Here is a 12,315-nt window from a genome sequence, read left to right on the forward strand (position 1 = left end):
GTAACCATACAAGAGAGATCGAAGGGGGCTCTTGAGTGATGTCGCACTGGGGGCCATGGTGGAAAAGAAAATTAGTTAAAAATAAAGCTTGTGCCCCAATACCCTGTATCTCTATAATAATAATGATAATAATAATAATAAAAAGTTCAGGGTCCAGGTCCGCCAGGACTACCCCACACATTATTGAACTGTTTTTTTAACCCAAAAGGTTATGCGTCAATACGAGCTTAAGCATTTGCTCATTTTTTTATTTTTGAAACAATATCCTAGTAATATAGTAACTTGCACAGAATATCATAGATTGCCCGTTATGACGATGGCTTATCCTGGTGCCGCCTCATATGCAGGATTAAGTGCGAGGTGCGAGTGAAGGATTTTCCACACTCGCTGCACCAATACGGCCGCTCCCCTGTGTGGGTCCTTTGGTGGGCTATGAGATTTGCACTGTGGGTAAAGCCTCTCCAGCAAAGCCCGCAGACGTACGGCCTTTCCCCAGAGTGAGTCTTTTGATGCTTGGCCAAGGTGGAACTGTCAGCAAAACTCTTCCCGCACTCTTGGCAGGGGTATGGCCTCTCCCCGGTGTGCGAACGGTTGTGAAGAGCAAGATGCGAGGCCCTTATAAATCCCTTCCCGCACTCTCGGCAAGTATAAGGCCTCTCCCCGGTGTGAGTCCGCTCGTGAAGCGTGAGAGTCGAGCCGCTCGTGAAACTTTTTCCGCACTCCGAGCAGGAATACGGCCTCTCTCCCGAGTGGCTCCTCAGGTGTATGATGAGGTGTTCGCTGCGAGTGAAACATTTGTCGCACTCCGTGCACATGTACGGTTTCCACCCTCTATGAAGTCTACGATGTCTACCGAGGGCCGAGCTGCTGGTGAACATCTTCAAACACTCATCGCACGAATAGTCCCTTTTGTGGCCGGTGCACTTCACATCCACCGGTGGCTTCTTATTGCTGGTGCTGTTCTCTCTCCTCTTCCGACCCAACTTTCCCTTTCTTGTGTTTTTACCCTCGGATGAACATTGTCCATCGGGTTTCGCAGAGTCCTCTGTTGTACTTAAATCCAGAGGGTCCAAATGTGTTCTTACCGGGGGTGGTCCATCTTCCATCTTATAAACCGGAGCAACGACAGAATATCTGAAGGGAAAGAAACATACAACGCGTTTTAGAACATCGCAAAAAGAAAGAACACTGAAAGTTATTTCATCTTTTATTTTTTTTTTTTTTAGAATGTCTGACTTCATAACTTTTTTAATTTGAAACTTTTTACTTTTAGGTTTTCAAGGAACTTTCACATACAAGATGATAAAGCCAGCGGTGCCGCTTACACATTGGACGGGATGATAATAAAATATATTCCAAACTTACTCAAAGTCTGACCCTGACTTTTGCTTCTGTTTACTTTTTTTAGCCTAAAGGGCTAATCGCGGTATAATGCCAGTAAAATTGGCTCAAGGGCAAAACGCCAGGGAAATCGCCTCGAGGGCACGAAGCTGGTTACAAATTAAGAGATTACTGCTGTGACTGCGCATACGGTACACAGGCTTTAATAATAGCCTTAAAGTGGGCGTTTTGTCATTAATTTACCTTTAAAAAAGACATAATTGAGCTCTTCCCTGTCAAAACAATGCAATGACCTACTGCGATATGTCTGAGTTACCCAAGTCTGTATTATTATCGAGACGCAGCAGCATGGATACATAGTGACCAAGCATGCGCAGCGGTGTTGGATGTTACAAGGTCACGACTCCAATGGTCATCATGAATGTTTGGAGATACGAGTAACTCAATGAACTCGAGCCGCAACGAACTTTAATTCTCATGACGCTCTAAGAGTCACATGATGGCAGCTGTAGGACGCCAAACAGCTCAAATATTCGACCGAATTAAATGGCAAATCAGATCGGAGATAATTGCAGCCGGTCAAATAACTGTCCCCCAATACTCCAGACTCAACCCCCCCCCCCCCCAGATAAATCAACTGCACCCTCCACCCCTTCTCTCCTGGACTCCCAAGGCAGATACTGGTATATTATATATATTACCGTATATTCCATCTATTATCCTACAGCTCCCCAACCACTACCTAATTGCCCATATAAAAAAAAAGTCCCAAGACCCCCACATACAGAAAAAAAACCCAAAAACCCTGCACACATTTTTTACACCGGGGCCCCTAAAGCACGCATGCAGCACACCCGTACCATTTAACTTTGGCATTTTCTGATGACGTGGGGTCTACCGGCCAACTCAAAAGCTTTGTATCCTTTCCTGAAACATCCCAATCCCACTGAAGACCACCATCTGAAACCCGGCACTAACCCACCGCTCTGTTCATTTTATTTTGCATCCTGCAACCCCTTAACCCCTAATTACTGCTACAAGAGCCGTTAACCTCCCTATTCACCCCTCCTCTTGTTTCAATTACCCCATATCACTCCCTTAGATTGAAAGCTCTCGAGCCGAGCCCTCACAAGCCCACCACTCCTGCCAGTACCATAAGACTAGATTGTAAGCTCACGGGCCGGGTCCTCATCTTCTGATGCGTTATGTGTGTGTTAACTGGCTCGTTAAAATTGTACAGCGCTGCGGACTCTGTTGGTGCTTAATAAAAAGTAAATGGATTTGAAAAACAAAATCTTCCCGGGGCCACAAGTGCTGCAAACACGCAAACTGTGTAAATAAATCCTATTGAGACCTGGCTGCTCTGTATAGTGACACTGAGTACCTTTATACCCATTTAAACATACATGTGTCTCTATAGGTCAGTGTACGACTCCCTACCTGGATCTCCTGCTTCCCAAGGCTTATGACAGCTTCCAAAATCACAAAACAAGGTTGCAGCTCCCACAATTCTCTCGAAAGAAAGGGATTGTGGGAACAGAGGTCCATCATGCAGCCTTGTGCCTAACATAGAACTACATGTCCCAGAATGCGCCGCGAAAAGGGACGCTTTCACAGGTACCGGAGGCCAGAGCGGCGGACGCTGGGAGTTGTAGTGTTACTCACCATAAATGGCTGTGGCGAATGTGGCTGTGCAAAGCATCATGGGAGATGTAGTCCTCCTTAAACTGCATGGTTCTGACCTGTCCAGAAGAGATGTGACGTTCATTATCCGGGTTTACACAAACCAACCTAATTGTATCAATAAATATATAATACTATAAGTCTTACGTATGAATATTTTAAAAAAATCATAAAATGCTACATTGAAAATTTTCTGGAAAGTCAGTGACACCAAATAAACTACTCGCGTATTACAGCGGGTCGGTCCGCGCTATGTGTGCGAATCGCTAATACAGAAAGCGCACAGCGCCACCCGGTGGACAAACAATATATAACATTCAACGATCAACGGGCCGGAACGCTCAACACTTCTAAGAAGCGATTGCTGCAGGTTGTTAATAATAAACCTGCGCAGATCCTCTCGTCCAACACGGGACTGGCGCATGAAGACACGGGATAGGAAGGCTTCGAATGCAGTGTAAATGGAAAGGGAGAGTAAACACACATGGTTCTTAGGACCGGTATTAGAACCGTTTGTTAACTAACATAGAATCTCCGCGAAGGGCTATTAAAGGGTTAATATTTAAAGCGTCTCGGGGTCAGCCCAGGTACGGCGATGAATTCCAAAAGTACGGTAATTAACTCCTGATGAGGTGCTGATAAAATCCATTTTTATTTACTGAACAGCGCTCCCAATTTGAACCCAAATCACATGACCCACCTCCCTCATCCGCAAGTGCTGCTGGGTCCTGTATTTCTGTTCGTGTTTCACGAAAAGCTTTTTTCCGCTTGAGAACTACATGTCCCAGCATACCTTTCTCCTCTTTGCAACAAATTATCCAATCATAGCCTGGATACCGAGTAGGCGTTGCCTCGTTGCTTCAGTGTATTTCTGGGAAATGGAGTTTGAGCTGTTACCACGCTTCTAATGTTTAGAAAGAAAAAGACTACATGTCCCAGCAGGCTATGGGCGTCATAGACAGTTAAAGCCAATCAGACTAGGGCTTGTTTCTCCCCGCCCCCACACATGGCTGGAGCAGGTAGGAGCTAGGCTGCTTTGTTTGGCCCTGCACCTAAATATTTAGGGATCAAGGTCCCCCAACCTATGAATGTTTATGTCAATAGGTTAATGCATACGTCATATGCCTATATACCTATGTGTGTGTTTACTGATGCTGTGGGGATCCCTATGTACTAATACAGCCCAGCATACATCATACATATATCAAGACATGATCTGTTACACAACCACTTACACCCACACCTGCCTGTGCAGTCCCTCTATATTCTGGTTACAGTGAGTGGGGTTGGCAGATCAGGGGCTTTTAGATTCATTGTAAGGGGTATAGGAATGCCCTGCCCCTTAAAGATGCCCCACCGTTCCTTAATAAACTTAGTTTCTAAGACCCAGATGTGCGTTTGTTCTGTGAGTCGTAAAGTTGTGTTTGATCGGCTTGAGCCGTTCTCCGCCGCTATTTATATTTAGAGATAAAATGTTGTTTGCGGGGATCTATTTATTGTATTTAGAAGCCAGAGCTGAGCAGCGTGTGTTTCCGTCCGTTTGAATGATTTCTATATGTTGGTTTTTTTTAAGGTTTCTGTAATGTTTATGTGTTGGACTGTGTTTGTCATATTTTATTTGTGGAGAAGGTGGTAGATAAGTGGAACAGTCTCCCAGGAGAAGTGGTAGAGGCATAAGGATATGGCTACTGAATCGAAGACGAGACCCCTGAGTGATTAAAGTTTGTGGGGGGGGGCAGACTCGATGGGTCGCATGGGACTGATCTAGGTTTAGATTTTTATATTACTTTACGTTTATTTATATGGCGGCAGCAGATTCCGTAGCGCTGTTACAATCAGTGGAATAATTTAAAATCACGCACAATAACAAACTGGTACAGAAGGAGAAGAGGGCCCTGGTTCCGGGAGCTTACAATCTAGTTGGTGGTTGAGGGGGAAGTGAGACAGTAGGAGACGACGGCTTGGATGAGTCGGTCGGGTCCGCGTGGTCTGTGGAGGTTGTCGGTCGTTCAGATGGTTTGATTAGGATGCTGGCTGAGAGTGTTTGGAGGAAAAGGTGGCTTTTCAGAGAGGTTTTGAAAGTCTGATATCTGACGGAGCTGGGAAGGAAAGTCCACAGCAGGTGCAGCACGGGGCAAATCCTGAATACGGGGTTAGAAGAGGTAATGATAGAAGAGAGACGCAGGTCTGAGAGGAACGGAGAGGGCAGTTCGGGGTGTATTTGGATAGGGGGGTACAGATATAGGGGGGTACAGATATAGGGGGTGTGGAGTTGTTAATGGAGTGATTGGCACAGTGGAGCAGCAGATGAGGAATGAGATATCTCTCTGGATTGTAAGCTCACAAGCCGAGTCCTCTTTACATAACGTATGGACTGTATGAAGCACTGCAGGGTTTTTTTTTGCTATATAATTAAAAGATTATGGGAATATCAGAATGATTTCTTTTTAATACAATGTAATCATTCACTTTAAAAGCACGGGTTGGATTCATGGCTCCCAGCGATATAAATCCTTAACCCACCCACCATTAATATCTTGTGTTTCAGGATGACTCGCGTTGCAAGGATCGCTTGTTTATTGTAGATGTTATTATTGTAATGAATGATTGTGAACACACGAGTGCCTTGTCACCAATGCCTTCTCACGTTTTCATGCAGGATGGTTTTGCTTTGAAGAATATCGAACGCTGGAGAGAGTCAGTCGAACGTCTCCGTCCCGCTCTGATCCCGAAGCCCGCTCAGGAGGGTTTCACCAATCTTGTGATGATGGTCGTAGACAAGGATCTGACACTAGAAACCGTATTAAAGCACACTCTGGAGATCGTTTGCCTGTTGACTGGAGAGGTGAGGGTCTTGGGGATCGCTAGAGGGCCGCGAAACTCTCCTCTCTTCACGGAATATTCACTTTTCATGTGAAGGTGCAAGGAGAGCCAGCAAAGTCCTGCGATTTTATATATATATATACCATCCTAACTCATTCATCCACCTTTCAAGTTGTTGATTGGTTGAGACAGCTTTTGTAAGGTCGGAGAGAGGAGAAGTGAGAGAACTTAAGGAAATTAATAGTTATTAATCTCATTGCCTCAGATCTCAGCTTTCATGAAGCAAATAGTCATTGCTTGACCAATAAATAAATCAGGAGCAATATTCCAATAAGAAAATAAATGTACATTAGAAATATGTATACATAATATATTTGTTTTGTTTTTATCAGATGATGAGCTCTGGAGTTTAAGTTTATTTCCCTAATATTCTCCGGCACCTAGAAAAGTTTCATTTTGGTGGGACTGCAGATTTAATGGTGACATGAATGTTAACGTGACAGGACATTTCCATTCACTAGGATTATATTGTGGTGAAGAAGATGTCTGAAAATGGAGAACGTAAGAAAGGCATTGGCTTGATAGGATCTTCTTGTAAAAATCTGGGCCCTTCGAGGGAGAACTCAGACCTCGTGTCGACGGGTAGAGTATCCGGGGTGAAAGAAGCCGTCTCGGAGAAGATCACGGAACTCGCAAACAAAATCATTCAGCTGCTGACCAAAAAGGTGAGAGATCGTGATTTGAATGCGGCCGATTGTTTGGCCGACTGATAAATGGCTTTCTGTGTGTTTTGGGTTTAAATGAATGCCCAAAATAATTCTGCCATGGGTGCCGTGACACGGAACGCTTGAACAGATTGGAATGATATTTAAGGACTTGTTTAAGAATGATGGCTTCATTTCAGGTTCCCCTGAAACATGATGATGTGGCTGTCTACTTCACCACGGAGGAGTGGGACTATGTAGAAGTGCACAAAGAGGACTATTCTGACGTCACAAACGACGATGTTGGAAAAGACATCCCACAAGGTTAGAATGGACGTCTGAATGTATATGCTTGCCATCAGGAACGTATAGCCTCCCTCCGCTAGTGCTCAGCTCCATGGCCGATGTCCTCGGTGCTGCGTGCTGGGATGTGACATCATATGTCGGTGCTTCGCGTCCTGAGGAACATGCACTTCTGATACTGCATGCTATGGAGGCTGTTTTGGTGGAGTAGTTGTCATTTTACCGTTTTTTTTTTAATCAATTGCCTGGTAACAAATTACATTTCCTTCTTCTTAGAGCTCCCTCTCGACCAAAGCCACGAGACTGACGATGAGGACACCATCGTGACCGTTATTAAAGTGGAGCCAGATGACTCTGAATATATATGTACGGGTAGGTTATAGAGTCAATGAAAGCATTCATATAGCTTAGAGCATAACAGGATATGTAAGATGCACTAAAATCCATACATTTTCATTAAATCCTTTCTGCTTTGATCCAAAAGAAGGCAAAAAAGCCCTAATTTAGCTACTTATCGAATTTCTGCCACTAAATTTCCTTCTTGACTCCAAACTGTGCAAAAACAAAAAATGGGGAAAAAAGATATTGGGTAATATGTAAAGCATGGATGTGGCCCATGTCTGTAATCAGGAGACGTTGCTGAACTAATGATTATCATAATTAAAAAAAAAAAAAAAAACCCTACTCGTGAACAAAATGACAAAGAATATAATTTGTGCGCGTTTATCAAATATGGAGAGGGAGGATCATGATTTAACAAAGCTATGGGGAAACAAATCTGGTCCTTGAGTTCGGAGAACTCCTATGAATGAACGGGTTGGTCACGTTCGGAAGCCATCTGCCTGTTAATGTATTTACTTACCTTTTTCCCCGCTTTGCATCTTCTGCTTCCGAACCACTGGAACAACAGCTTTCTGTATAGCCTGGAATATCCTAATTTGCTTTATCTTTTGCCACACAGAAATTCCACAATTTCTTTCATCGCCGGAGCAGTCTGAAGAGTCTGACTTTAATTCCGAATTTCATATCAAAGAAGATGCTGAAGGTAATAGATTTAAAAATAAAAAAAAGTAGTTTAGTGCCTTATGTATAGTCTGTACATTTTAAGGCAAAATCTATATAATTTTGAAGTAAATAGATCATACTGGCTGAGCAAGAATCTCCATTTCTCCCCCCCCAGATGTTTTAGTTGTGACTATTAACGAGGACACTATGAAGTCAAGCGATTATGAAAACTCTCATGCCAGAAAAAGTCAGAAATCGGGGGAGAAGATGCATCCCTGCGATGTGTGCGGGAAGAGGTTTAGGAACAACTCCCATCTCGCCCGCCACTTTACGGTTCACACTGGCGAGAAACCATACCCGTGTAACGTCTGCGGGAAGATGTTTGCGCGCAAGTCTCACGTCGCCGATCACAAGCGCATCCACACAGGGGAGAAGCCCTATACCTGTAAGGAATGTGGACGGAAATTCACCAATAACTCCCACCTTGTTCTACACCGGGTGGTCCACACGGGAGAGAAACCATTTACGTGTCCCGAATGCGGCAAGGGCTTCACCCGTAACTCAAGCCTTATCAAGCACTCTGGCATCCATGCGGAGGAGAAGCCACACGTCTGCAGGGAGTGCGGCAAAAGCTATTGTCAGTACGCAAACTTGGTGGTCCACCAGAGGCTGCACTCGGGGGAGAAGCCGTACGTCTGCAAGTACTGTGGGCGAGGTTTTATATGTAAGGCCAGTATGGTGAGGCACCAAAGGACTCACACCGGCGAGAAGCCATTCTCCTGTGCAGAGTGCGGCAAAACCTTCACTGACAATTCTTCCCTTATTAAACACAAACGAGTCCATGTCGTTGAGGAAGTGGAAATATCTTAGCAGGATGACAACAGGGACACCCTAACATGGATCAACTGTAGTGGACAACACAGGAAGTCACTCCAGCCAGTCTTGGCCGGTTCTCTTCCACCCTTGGAGATACTCGTGACCGGATGTGTTCACCCACATCTCCCTTCATACTGGACAGCTATGCCAAAATCGACCAAGAGCTGGGGCAAGAGTAGTTTTTTTTATTTTTCCCTGAAAAACAGGGTTCTGTAGTGACTAATGAAGTTATTTAACTTGGCTTATAGTAATGGGTCTTTCTGCGCTAGGCCTCTCCTATAGTGTTTGAGTTGGGTTCCAGAGAGTATACATGCCCAAAGATTATATATAATCTTGTTGCCCTAATTCTGAGCATTAATGGGCTGGCCAGTGGCTTTTAGTCAAGTTTTTTTTGTTGGCATAAAGGATAACCAAGTACTAGTAAGTGAAATAGATAGAACACTATATTGAGACAGGGCGGGCAGAGTGTCTCCTATCCAGGACAGAACCAAAAAAAAGAAAAACATGAAACAGAGCCCTGTATAAATAATGCTTATACTCTGCCCACTGTTTGTATTGTATGAAATAAAGAGCTCGTTGTAGTTTATGTACATGGTTTAAAATGGTGCTTCACTCCTAGACACAGGATCTGAACATCGACCGCAATGGCCGGGAATCAGATCTACCCTAAAACAGATTAGCCTGCAATTGGTCAACACACACGCCGAGAGAGAGAGAGAGAGAGAGAGAGAGAGAGTGAGTGGAGGAGGGGGTCTAAAATGGGAGAGTGGTTTACGGGATAAAAATGATCGGGAAAGTTTGGACTTGGGGGATAGAAAAGAGAGAGGGGATGGACTTTTAAATACATAAAGGAATTTAAAAAGTACAAGAGGGAAGTTTATTTCAAAGGAGTATAAATGTTCCAAATAGAGGCTAAAATGTAATGTAAGTAAGTTTTACTTTACAGAGAAGGGTGGTGGATAAATGGAACAGCCTCCCAGCAGGAAATTTAAACATGCATGGGATAGACCTATGGCTCCTGAATCTAAGAAGGATTAAGGTTTGAGTCTTTACAGGAGGAGAAACTGGCGATGGGGTCCGATCTGCCGGCTAATTCTGTTTCTATCTGTTCTCTGTAAAAGGGCGGTATAGTGCCCATTGCAGACCCTCCGACGAACATTTTGAGTGCTTTGATATACCATATTGAGAAAAAAAAACAATAATAAAGACTTACCTCATGGAGAAGCTGCAGTTCCCCGTCTCCTCAATGGCTCGCTGATTCTTAACAGTAATTGGCTGCTTAGAGCAGCCTCGTTAGAACCTTCTAGTGCTGTTTGCAGAGCCAGCGTTGGCAGTGAGCATATCACGTAGCAGGTGTGTACAGCTTATCAAATCTGCACCCACAATAGCTCAGAGGGGTGCAAATAGGTCTACAGAATCCCCCTGTGATGGGCCGCCCTGTACCCCGCCAGCTGTTCGTGGCTTCCCCCCGGAACTGCAAGGGTTAGCCGCTTCCAGCGCCAGATGATACTGCGAGAAAGGGATCAGGAGCTGGCTCTGCATCCTCGATGTAATAGCACCATAGCCAAAAACGGTGGTGTAATTGTCCTAAGGACAATGAGTGATATAGCGAACCCCTGAAGACTAATGTCCAGGGAAATAACTCTTTATTGGGAAGATACCCGGTCTTATATACAGTTTAACAACGAAAGGGACATAAATCACAGTAACATATCCCCGCCCTGCCCAGACAGCTCCGCCCCATACTCAGGCCACCAAGCCCGTATTGTCCGTATAACCCCGAGGTGATCCCGAGGGAGCGGCGCCGATCCTGGGGTACCGATGGATAGCTCGGGGTTCTTAGAATATTCTGTGCAAAAAGCGACACGATCCACCGTGGGGACCCCGAGCAGTAGCGGTTTAAAGTTTCCCCGGGACGGACCGCGATATAGCCAAGCCTGTGTCCCGTAACTGCGCCGGCTGACCACCGCTCTCCTGGAAGTTACAGTGGCTGGGGATCTGTAGGAGGTTCTCTCTCCGAACCACCTGTGAGATATCTCCACAAAGGAGCGCTCTGGTGTGGTCAACGGTGTCCGGGTTATGAGAGGTTAAAGTCCATGGGCGATTGCTCCGGTCCTAGCCGAGAAACAGTTCCAGAGGATTATGGCCAGGACCCGGTCAGGCACATGTGATACAACAGGGAGAACAAGAACAAACAGATTGTTGCAACCAAGGGTTGTGACCCCCCAGATATTAGCAAGGGGGACACTACAAAAAAAAGGGGCCCTTTAAGACCATGACATCCTTGCATGTGGTCTACAGGTGGGCCAGTGGTGTTTAGTTCACTAGTTGCTGACAACCAGAATTCTGAAGCATTTCTCAAGTTATCCACCTCTTTATGTGGATACTCCACCTTGTAGCGAGTGAGCTCCCCAATCTCAAAATGGAGAGGGGCCAAGTCCTCATTCAAAGCTGGTATAGTTAGTCCTCAACACTGGAGTTATATGTATATATGGGAACACTATTTGTGACGGATCGTCCTGTGCCCCAGACTGGACACACCCGCCCGTCAGCTCCTTCCCTCTCCCAGTAAGCGGACACGCTGTGGCTGTCCGAAGAAAGCAGTCACAGACCAGCACTTCATGCTTTGAGGTTAAAACAGAACTCTCTTTATTACAAACACACAGAATTTACCGTATTTATCGGCGTATAACACGCACTGGTGTATAACACGCACCCCCATTTTTGAACAAAAAAACTGAACAAAAAAACTTCATCAGAATCACTGCTATATGGGAAACCACACACACACAGTAAGACACACAGTAAGACACACACACTAAGACACACACACCCTAACCCCCCTTCTCAGGATCTCCCCTCTCTCTCCCTAACCCCATCCCGGTCACTTACCTTCAACTCCTGTGTTGGAAGCGTGAGGAGTTTGTCTCGGGTGCCGGCGCTTCACTGCTGAGCGCCGGCACCCGAGACAAACGCCTCACGCTTCCAACACAAGAGTTGAAGCGCTGAGGCAGGCGGCGGCGGCGGAGGCTGAGGCAGGCGGCCGCCAGCAGAGGAGTCCTGGATTTCTGTCAGTCAGGGGGGCCCGAGAGTTGCCGAGCGGTCGTCTTCAGCAACCGCTCGGCACCCCTTGGGCCCCCCCTGACTGGCAGAACTCCAGGGCCCGGTCGCAGTTGTGACCCCGGTAGTTCCGCCACTGGCTCTAGGATTTATCGGCGTATAACACGCAGGTAGGATTTCAGCTTCAAATTTTAGTTAAAAAAGTGCGTGTTATACGCCGATAAATACGGTATATACAATCTCCATTCACTGTGCACCGAACCCAACCCCCAATCCCATCAGTATACAGGGGATGTATCAGGTGAGGGGATTAAGGGATACAATGGGTTCCCCCACCTGTGTTATCCCCCCTGTAGTGCGGGTGCCGTCTGGGCAGACAGGGCTGTGCTGGCTGATTAAGAGCCCCAGCCAGATTATAGGATCGTCTCTTTGAAGGCTGGAGCTGCAGCCACATTCAAACCGGGTACACATAAATATAATAATAATAATAACAGTGAAGATCAGACATGGTTCTTCACAC

The 12,315-nt window shown here is 45.7% G+C and overlaps 2 protein-coding genes across 4 annotated transcripts; one reads left to right on the forward strand and one right to left on the reverse strand.

Moving 5' to 3' along the window:
• Nucleotides 1–209: 209 nt before the first annotated feature.
• Nucleotides 210–3,115, reverse strand: LOC128503206 (zinc finger protein 239-like). 2 transcript variants are annotated; one of them, XM_053473252.1, is made up of 2 exons: nt 3,007–3,115; nt 210–1,134 (listed from the first exon to the last, which is right to left on the reverse strand). In XM_053473252.1, exon 2 carries the CDS (start codon nt 1,104–1,106, stop codon nt 309–311), a length of 798 nt encoding a protein of 265 aa, XP_053329227.1. In that variant the 5' UTR covers nt 1,107–1,134; nt 3,007–3,115; the 3' UTR covers nt 210–308. The 2 variants fall into 2 exon arrangements, with proteins under 2 accessions (XP_053329227.1, XP_053329226.1); XM_053473251.1 differs by lacking the exon at nt 3,007–3,115 and adding an exon at nt 2,782–2,920.
• Nucleotides 3,116–5,685: 2,570 nt separating this feature from the next.
• LOC128503182 (zinc finger protein 3 homolog) lies at nt 5,686–9,372 on the forward strand. 2 transcript variants are annotated; one of them, XR_008355201.1, is made up of 7 exons: nt 5,686–5,869; nt 6,369–6,572; nt 6,752–6,875; nt 7,131–7,226; nt 7,816–7,899; nt 8,035–8,846; nt 8,878–9,372. XR_008355201.1 is itself a non-coding variant. In XM_053473219.1 (6 exons), exons 1-6 carry the CDS (start codon nt 5,789–5,791, stop codon nt 8,727–8,729), a joined length of 1,284 nt encoding a protein of 427 aa, XP_053329194.1. In that variant the 5' UTR covers nt 5,686–5,788; the 3' UTR covers nt 8,730–9,372. The 2 variants fall into 2 exon arrangements, 1 of the variants encoding a protein (XP_053329194.1); XM_053473219.1 differs by having other exon boundaries at nt 8,035–9,372.
• The last annotated feature ends 2,943 nt before the right edge of the window (nt 9,373–12,315 follow it).

This window comes from Spea bombifrons, chromosome 8 (genome assembly GCF_027358695.1).
Source record: "Spea bombifrons isolate aSpeBom1 chromosome 8, aSpeBom1.2.pri, whole genome shotgun sequence".
NCBI lineage: Eukaryota > Metazoa > Chordata > Amphibia > Anura > Pelobatidae > Spea > Spea bombifrons.